Source organism: Drosophila erecta, unplaced genomic scaffold (assembly GCF_003286155.1).
Source record: "Drosophila erecta strain 14021-0224.00,06,07 unplaced genomic scaffold, DereRS2 tig00000000-arrow-pilon, whole genome shotgun sequence".
Taxonomy (NCBI): Eukaryota; Metazoa; Arthropoda; class Insecta; order Diptera; family Drosophilidae; genus Drosophila; species Drosophila erecta.
In genome coordinates, this window is record NW_020825194.1 from 20,157,501 (window position 1) to 20,166,459 (window position 8,959).

General features: G+C 37.5%; 4 protein-coding genes across 4 annotated transcripts; 3 read left to right on the plus strand and 1 right to left on the minus strand.

Moving 5' to 3' along the window:
* Window positions 1-1,104: 1,104 nt before the first annotated feature.
* On the plus strand, window positions 1,105-1,604 carry LOC6552321 (cuticle protein 16.5). Its single transcript, XM_001979726.2, has one exon. It carries the CDS (start codon window positions 1,130-1,132, stop codon window positions 1,589-1,591), a length of 462 nt encoding a protein of 153 aa, XP_001979762.1. The 5' UTR covers window positions 1,105-1,129; the 3' UTR covers window positions 1,592-1,604.
* Window positions 1,605-2,967: 1,363 nt separating this feature from the next.
* On the plus strand, window positions 2,968-3,893 carry LOC6552320 (nuclear pore complex protein NUP98A). The gene has a single exon (XM_001979725.3). It carries the CDS (start codon window positions 2,986-2,988, stop codon window positions 3,874-3,876), a length of 891 nt encoding a protein of 296 aa, XP_001979761.2. The 5' UTR covers window positions 2,968-2,985; the 3' UTR covers window positions 3,877-3,893.
* Window positions 3,894-5,165: 1,272 nt separating this feature from the next.
* On the plus strand, window positions 5,166-5,501 carry LOC26526670. Its single transcript, XM_026976020.1, has one exon. It carries the CDS (start codon window positions 5,166-5,168, stop codon window positions 5,499-5,501), a length of 336 nt encoding a protein of 111 aa, XP_026831821.1.
* Window positions 5,502-6,231: 730 nt separating this feature from the next.
* Window positions 6,232-6,686, minus strand: LOC6552319. Its single transcript, XM_001979724.3, has one exon. It carries the CDS (start codon window positions 6,652-6,654, stop codon window positions 6,280-6,282), a length of 375 nt encoding a protein of 124 aa, XP_001979760.1. The 5' UTR covers window positions 6,655-6,686; the 3' UTR covers window positions 6,232-6,279.
* Window positions 6,687-8,959: the final 2,273 nt, after the last annotated feature.

An 8,959-nucleotide genomic window follows, 5' to 3' on the forward strand; every position in this document is an offset into this window, starting at 1 on the left:
AATTCAAACCGAAAAATCTCACAATTTTGCCTGCAAAATATAAATTTTGAAATATTTATTCATAAAAAATATTTAAAATACAATATAAAATTCTTGTTAAGAAATTGATTACCCTACACTGAAAGAGATATATATTTTTATGTTTATTCGTATACACATGCTTACAAAAGCATCCTTAAAAATTGTCTTAAATAAAGCCTGAAGAATGTTTAACTTACTTTCGGAACATATAGTTATTGCCGCTTTTAATATTTGTTTAGGGAACATATTTTCTTGTAGCCCTATAATTCCCAACTAGTTCTAGTGAAGACTGTAAGGCATGGCTTCTAATTTAGAGTCACAAAATATTTCAAGTAATCTTTCTTACCGGTCGAGCAGTGAGTGTAGTGTATGTGTAGTGAATGTTTTCTCAAGAGTGATTAATTGCAAGATCACATTGGCATCCCCCTTGAACAAATAACCAGGCAAATGTTGTTCGTACAAAATACTTTATTCGATACAACTATATTCGATACCACTTTATTCGATACGGATAAACAATAATTGATTAGATGGGCAACAACTTGAAAAACAAAATTTGGCAAAAATGCAATGATTACAAAAATTAAAAGAAGAGGGACTTTCAGATGACCTTTCTTGTCTCCGTTTGGTTTCATATATAGGTCATATTCTAAATATTCTGCTATATTTATATAATAGGTAATAAATGTTTCGTGGTACACTAAATATATGGATATTTCGAATATTGGATTTCATATATATTATAATAATATATATTTAACAATGGGTGCAATAGAAATATGTTTTACTAAGTTGACAGTCGATAACTTCAGTACATCACATTAAATAAATTTCAAATTAAGCTTTAATTGCCTTGTATTATTTAAATTGCAATATCTTTTATAATCAAGATGAGAAATCGGTTTAAAGTGCAATAAACTGGGTGAACTTAGAATTTGGATTACAGTACTTGAGTGGTTTCTATAATTACCATAATTACTTAAAAATTACAGTTTACAACCCTTGAAACTTCTAAATTTCTCTCTTTCTCTGGTATAAAAGTTGAAAGTCAGCAGCAGACGGCATCAGTTGTTTAGCAAGCAATCAAGAAAATTATCCAAATCTCCAAATGGCAGCCCATTATATTGTAATCTTCAGCGCCATATTGGTCCTGGCCCAAGGATCAAATCTCTTCCAGGAAACAGAGGTGCCCATCCACTCTGGTGCTCCTGTCGCTAGCATTTCGCAAGGCCATCCATCTGTGTCCCAGTCCGTTGGTCATGGCGCGCTTCAACTTCCAGTTCCCATTGGCGGAGGTAATCAAGGAGTCGGGCTAGGGTTGGCTGGTGCACGACCCTATGTGCCTGCACCTCGTCCTGCTGTGACCTACGCTCGTCCAGCTGTGTCCTACTCACGCCCTGCTGTGTCCTACTCACGTCCTGCTGTGTCCTACGCTCGTCCTGCTGCCGCGGTGGTTCCTTCTGTGGTGGGTGCTCCTGTGGCTTCCATTCGACAGCCTTATGGAGTCCCTGCCCCAGTCGCTGTGGGAGCTGGTCGCGGAAATGGCTACCATGGTTGCCTTAATGGCTAAGAGCCCTCTGCCCAAATCAATCTGCGAAATCGTTTAACACACTTTATTGAAACCCAATAGAACAAACTGAAATTTAATTTTTACAACCACAATAACATAAATAAAAACAAAGAATGCTATAGACGAGTTGCCCTACATTCAGTTACTCGTTACTCAGTTAGTGGAAATTGTATGCGTTAAAGCGGGCGTGGCAAAACTTGGACTTTGGCGGGATATAGATCCGGGCTCTGAGCTGCAACATTTGGAAACAAACTTGCGCTGCTTCTACGTTTTTGGTTGCTGCATGTCTAATCTTCACATTTTGGGATATAGTTCTTATAATTACTTAAATCTCGACGTTCATAGACGGACATGGCCAATTCGACTCGGCTTTTGATCGTGATCAATATATATTTACTTTATCTGGTCGGCAACGATTCTTTCTGCCTGTTACATACTTTTCGATGAATCTAGTATACCCTTTTACTCTACGAGTAACGGGTATAAATATGTCAGAAAATTTTAATGCTTAATTTCTTTAAGACTCAATAATATGTCCTAGAAATCCAATTTTTATACGTTGTGCGATAGAAACTGTCCAAATAACTGGTATTCCTGATTGTAGTTTTGTGGATTTATACACTTCAGTGTAAACACATTATTGCTTAGATAGCATTTAGGTGCTTAGATCGGAAAAACATTAAGTTGTTAGCCAATGAAAAAGAAGAGAATGAAATTCCGAATCAATGTATTCTAGTCACTCACAAATATCCACATACTAATATGTTCTTAAACATCGCAACAAAATCTTCAAAATATTTTCAAATAAATATATAACATTGAAAATATGTCGGCGTTTTATTAAATAGATCATAGCAAATATCGAATTCATAATATACTCTATAATAAGCCATTGACTTTTTTGTCAGTTTCCCTGTTTAATTCTTCACTGTTAATTAGACTTTAATCAGGATGTATTTACGTACCTATATATTTTCCAGTTTGGTTAAGTTTTTGTATCAAATGTATATAAGGGTATTTTGGTCACAATTTTTTTTTTATTTCTAAGAAATAATTATCATTTTTACCAAAAACGACTTCATCTACAATTCAGCAAATACATTTGGTGTATCGACCCTGTTCAAAACTTTATGATTGAAACTAAAATATTCCATTAAAATTTGTTCAAGCAAAGCTTTTAAGTTCATAAACCTTTATTTGGCAAACAAGAGAATTGAAATAGCAAATTACTTAGATGGTTGAGATTGGTGAGTCAGATATTAACTGTTTTAAAATAATTAATTACATGCTTTTGCTGCCCTAAATTGCCTGGTTTCAAATGTATATAAGTTCACACTTTCCAACTCAAACCATCAGTTGTCTTACGAGCAATACCCACAGAGCAAAAAATCAAAATGGCTCTCCGTATCATTTTTGTATTCATTGCCACAATCCTCCTGGCTCAAGGATCAAATATTTCGCCAGTTGAGAAGGAGACTCCTGTCGGTGTGCATCCCTCTGGAGTGGTTTCATCTGGAGCTCCTGTCGTTGGTGTTACCAGTGGCCGCCCAGTTGCTTCTCAGGCTCAACGTCCGGCCTCCGGTTATGGATCCAGCTCTGGACCTATTGGAGGATCCCGTCGAGTGGGCGAAGTTTCAGCTGCCAAATCTCGTCCTCATGGTGGTGCTTCTCGTCGTTCTTCTTCAGGCTCAATCGTCCTGGCTCAAGGATCAAATATTTCGCCAGTTGAGAAGCAGACTCCTGTGGGTGTGCATCACTCTGGAGTGCTTTCATCTGGAGCTCCTGTCGTTGGTGTTACCAGTGGCCGCCCAGTTGCTTCTCAGGCTCAACGTCCTGCCTCCGGTTATGGATCCAGCTCTGGACCTGTTGGAGGATCCCGTCGAGTGGGCGAAGTTTCAGCTGCCAAATCTCGTCCTCATGGTGGTGTTTCTCGTCGTTCTTCTTCAGGCTCAATCGTCCTGGCTCAAGGATCAAATATTTCGCCAGTTGAGAAGCAGACTCCTGTGGGTGTGCATCACTCTGGAGTGGTTTCATCTGGAGCTCCTGTCGTTGGTGTTACCAGTGGCCGCCCAGTTGCGTCTCAGGCTCAGCGTCCTGCCTCCGGTTATGGATCCAGCTCTGGACCTATTGGAGGATCCCGTCGAGTGGGCGAAGTTTCAGCTGCCAAATCTCGTCCTCATGGTGGTGCTCCTCGTCGTTCTTCTTCAGGCACTAAAGGTCGCCCAATTGGAGGTGGAGCTGCCCCAGGAAATGTACACAGCAACCACAACCAGAAACCATATTAGATACACCTGAAAAATTATACATCACCCTGTCCCGATCTGAAGAAATGCTCTAAGCCACATTTTTATGTTTATGAGCTCTAGCTGTTCTTTTAAACTTATTTCCTAATGTCATACTCTGCAAATTAAACTTTGAGAAACATATATGAGTACTCTTATATCAGTTGGGAATGTCTTCAATGCAATTAGTTGAGATATTAGAGATATTGTGATCAATCACAATATTACGAGTATATGAAGTAACGTTTTTGTTAAGCATTTTAATTTCGACACAAGTAGTCTTTTGAGTGATTTTGAGTTTCACATAACCGGAGATATCAGATATATACATTATTTTTTGTAATATGATAAAAAACTACCCTAAGCTGTTTAATTGATCTTATGTATTGACTTTATAGTTCTCAGTTAGCAAAGAAAATTGAAAAATATAACTATACACTATTGTTAAGTTTATTGACCGATCAAAAATGGGAACATCGGGTCTTTTCTAAAGATTTGTAACTCTTCTTAATGTAAACAATTATCTTCTCGTGTAATTTGTTAAGTTGAGACCAATGAACTCCAGTTGTATCTTCTTGAAAGGTTCAGAGGCAAATGTACTTTTCTCTCCTAACATCTAAGATGTTTGTCATTTAATAAAGTGCCTTGGTATATTGTAATTATATAAAGAGTTTAAATAATTTGAGTTAGAATAAAAAGCTTAAATTTCCACGTTGAAAGTAATAGTCTAACCTGAAACACTAATACCAAAAAACCTAAATGGCAGCCCGATATATTGTTGTCTTCAGCGCCTTATATAATATGTACTGACTCAAGGATCAAATATTTTGCCTTTTTTAAATTTGAAATTTAAATAAAAATAGGTTAATACCACCTTAGAAGGTTTGTCCGCAACGCTCTCCAATGTTATTATAAAAATAAACCTTAAAAAACGTAAGACTAGTACGTCAACAAAAAACCAGTTTCGCTAATGATAAACTTGTTCAGTCACTATCATTTCATTTATTATAAAGCGTGATAATGAGGCCAGTGAATAACATTTAACATTAGGTAAACTTCGAAGTATTTAAAGTAACGGGAAACTCCCGCAAATATGATTTATAACATACTCAAGTCAGTAAGAACTTTTCAACTAATTAAATCATTAGGGTATTAGGGTATGTAATTTTAGATTTCTGGATGACCTACGAAAATTCTGCGTATAAAAAAGAAAGCTAATTCACAGGTGCCGTCAGTTGCGAAACAAAGATCTAAAATTCATTTCAGATCTCTAGTAAAAATAGCAAAAAAATATGTCATTCCATTTTGTTTTCGTGTTCTGTGTTCTGATCGTCCTTGTTCAGGGATCCCAAAAAACGCAAGTGGAACCTGTATCCTCGGTGGAAGCTCATTCTGGTGGAAGTGTTTCCTCAGGAGCTGCTATTAGTTTTCCCGAGGTGCGACCGGCCCCAGGATCCCAGGCTAAATCACAAGCTGCACGTCCAGTTGCTACTCGTCCTGTGGCTACTTATGGTCGTCGCCAAACTGGATACAACTCTCGTCCTGCTGCCATCGGTAGCGCTGGACGTCCTATCGGCGGAGGAGCTAATCATGCCCAGAATCGCAATTGGATTCAAAAACCATACTAAATCCAAAATCTAACTCAGTCTCCGATAAAAATGTTATGGAGAAAAAGCAATAAATAAAATTAAAAATCATATTTCAAAATTACATTTAAATGTTGTCCTTTGTGGACACAAATGTTCCGAATCAGATCTCCAAAAAATCGTGGAGCAAGGATTCGGAGATATGTAAAAGATTTTTGAATTTTTAAACGTCATGGTCAAGTTAATTTTTAGGATTTTTTCAACGGAGATATTATTCACACGTATAATTAAGTTGTACACTTTATTACATTTATATTTATACGTAATTTCTGTGGACCTATATTAGCAGTTTATTGCTTATTTATATATTGATTTATTTTATTGCTTCAAGATTTAGCGGCTCAACATAACCAAATATTGACAAATTCTTAACTTTTAAATGTCTGAAAATCAAATTCACATTCCCAGCCTAAATGGCTACTCGCTTTTAGGAAACTATTCAAGAAATGTTTAAATCATGAAGTGCAGCCGATTGGGTGCATGACTTGTCGCTAAAGTTTAATTGGCACTTTGACCAGTTCATCGAAGGTGACATGTTGCTATGGTTTAAGTGCTTGGTACTGTATTATATGAATTGAATATTCCCCAATATTCAATATCATCCCCGCCATTGTAAAGTAATAGTATTCAAGTTAAATTTTTTTATAACATTTGTTATTACTTGCGATAGAGAAAGGTGTGCAAATAGATTAGCTATGGGACAAGAAAGATGTAGATGGTCAATTGGATTTGGTCAATAGCTGATAATAAGTGCTGTTTCCTAATAAGGCTTTTGGCTGTGATGGCGATTCTGGTAAGCATTTCCATAGGCGGCAGCTCCTCCTGCATTTGGACGACCCAGAGCGCCAGCAGACGGACGACGCAGAGCTCCACCATAAGGACGAGATCCGGTCACTCCCACTGCGGGCACTCGACGGGATCCTCCGACAGCACCAGAGAGGTATCCATAGCCAGAGCTGGGGCGTTGGGGCTGAGGAGCAGCGGATCCACGTGTTAATCCAATAGCTGGAGCTCCAGATGAAATAGCTCCAGAGCGGTGCACACCCACTCCAGATTCCTGATTCACCGACGACAAATAGGATCCTTGGGCGAGGACAACCAGGACACTGATCGACAAAATATAATAGAGTGCCATTTCGAAATTGGGCTTTTAATTAGGTGCTTGATTGTAGAATGGGAAACAACTGATGTTTACCTTGAAAAAAGTGAATCCTTTTATAGCAGAAAGCTGGGTACTTAAAAAAGCATGAACGCAGTTAAATGCATTTATTTTATTAAAAATAAAATGATAATATGAGAAAGATTTTATCTTATATAAACTCCGATGATCCAGTTTTGTAATTTCGGTATTTAGCTGATAATAAATCAGAATGATGGAGTTCAACAACCAGTCTGCTACTATTCATATAAAAAATATGAATAAGTTAACATGAATTCAAGTTAGAAGCACATACTTTAGCAAGCGTTGGCAAATGAAGCTGGACACAGAAATTCGAAGAAAAATATATTCCATTCGCATTTTCAGCTCCTAAAGCAATTTATGCATAAAACATGACTAGCATGACACAGAAGGCTCTTTTTCACAAAATTATGGTCTAACTAACATTACTAGCAGCCATCGATTTAATTGGCATATACAAGACTTGATTAAGCCGTCTATTTGGTAAGCCAAAATAGAAACACCCATCATCGCGGTTGTCAGGAACTCAGGCATTTGCGAAAATAGGTTTGAAAATATAGGCTCAAGTGATAGAGCCCCAAAATAATGGTTAACCTTGCCATATATAGCTCAGGGTCTGTTTATTATCCATAACAATGAAAGCAAATTAGGCTTACGATTGTCTAAGAAATGGCAAACCCAATTGAAGTTTGATAGGTGGGCAATAATAATGAAAAAATGTTAAAAATTAAATGTCATGGTGGCAACATTGAATGAAATTACGTAAAAATCATTTTGTGATTTTTGCAATTTAGAAAGTGAAATCAAGTGTGTGAACCATTTTTGGGTGTATCACTCATATGTATACAAATATACATTCGATAACAAATATTTTATGATTATTCGATAATGTTATTTTATTAGGCTTTTTGATAGTTCTTAACTTTGGGCACTTCATCTCAACTAATTCAAACTGCACTCCAGTGCAACATGACTCATTCGCACCGTTGTCACACCAGCTGTGCGATCTAGGTGTTAACATTTTTTATTTACCTATTTTTCGTTTGTCAAGCTGACATGCAAGCGTTGTGGGTTTCCAGTTACTAGTTTTAGTTTTAATTACATTTTTCGTATACAATTAGCTAACAAATCAATGAGAAACCGTTAGACAAAAAGAACAAACACAGAAAAATTGTATATCAACAATTGCTCAATCGATCCGATCAAATAACAAATAACTCTGTGCCGAATATTGACATTTCGTAAGCATTTGAAAAGTGAACGCGACAACAACAAACCTAAATGCAGTGCGTTGGTAAAAATCTTGAACACGTTAAGAATGTTGGCAAGGTTGTCTGCCACGGCAGCTGCTACTTTGTGATTTTGTGGGCCTCCATCTGAGTCTCGATCCTCCGACTGCGTCTCAATCCGAGAGTCCAACTTAATTAAATTGGATTTTATGTGCCGGATTGGATCGACCATTTGGGGCCCCGACGACCATGACGAGGTGAGGCTAATCAAATGGCCAAATTGTAGGCGCGTTTACCATGCAGCCACCAGTCAGCCAAAGTAATGAGCTTTTTGTCGGCTACACGACTCTATTATGATGAACATGGCAATCGTCCAGCGATAAATATCAATTAAGACACCGTCAAATAGCTCAATGGCAGCAAGAAAATTGGTAAACTAATACCGCCGACATGCTAATGTTTTGCTCTACATTGAGGCTGTGCGTAAACAAAAATGTCACACGCCATTAAAAATTAATAGCATGTTTAAATAGCAAACAGCCAGTTAAAAAAAAATCATATAATATTAAATAGAGAAAAAGCAGTCAGCCGGACTCGAGGCAGTCAAACCGGGCCGATAATACAAAATTTCGGCATTAAATGCTCATACAACAACGTCAACCCCGAGCCAAAATTGAGTTAAATAAAAGAACAAAAACGTGGCACGAACAACTTTTCAAAAAATGCGTGGTACATTGTTAATACTGATCTTGTTTTTTGCTGCTGCCCTGGTCCAAAAATGTTGCACAATATTCGTGCGTTCATGCAAAGCAATTGTCAAACCCAACACAGCCCAAAGCCAAAGGCCAAAAAAATCGATACGGACTCAACTGTTTGCCACAGCCAAAATTTACCACAGGAAAACTCCATTCGGCGGTGTTTTCGGGGAAATTAATATCAATTGCCCCCCGTTTTGACGTTTTCTGGTTTACGCTCATTATTTTTAGCCTCCTTTGCATTGCTTTATTGTATACTAGCTCCCTCCCAGTTTT

What these genes read in the sequence shown, in the direction of transcription:
- LOC6552319 (XM_001979724.3), bottom strand. Translation starts at nt 6,654, where the DNA reads ATGGCACTCTATTATATTTTGTCGATCAGTGTCCTGGTTGTCCTCGCC.
- LOC6552321 (XM_001979726.2), top strand. Translation starts at nt 1,130, where the DNA reads ATGGCAGCCCATTATATTGTAATCTTCAGCGCCATATTGGTCCTGGCC.
- LOC6552320 (XM_001979725.3), top strand. Translation starts at nt 2,986, where the DNA reads ATGGCTCTCCGTATCATTTTTGTATTCATTGCCACAATCCTCCTGGCT.
- LOC26526670 (XM_026976020.1), top strand. Translation starts at nt 5,166, where the DNA reads ATGTCATTCCATTTTGTTTTCGTGTTCTGTGTTCTGATCGTCCTTGTT.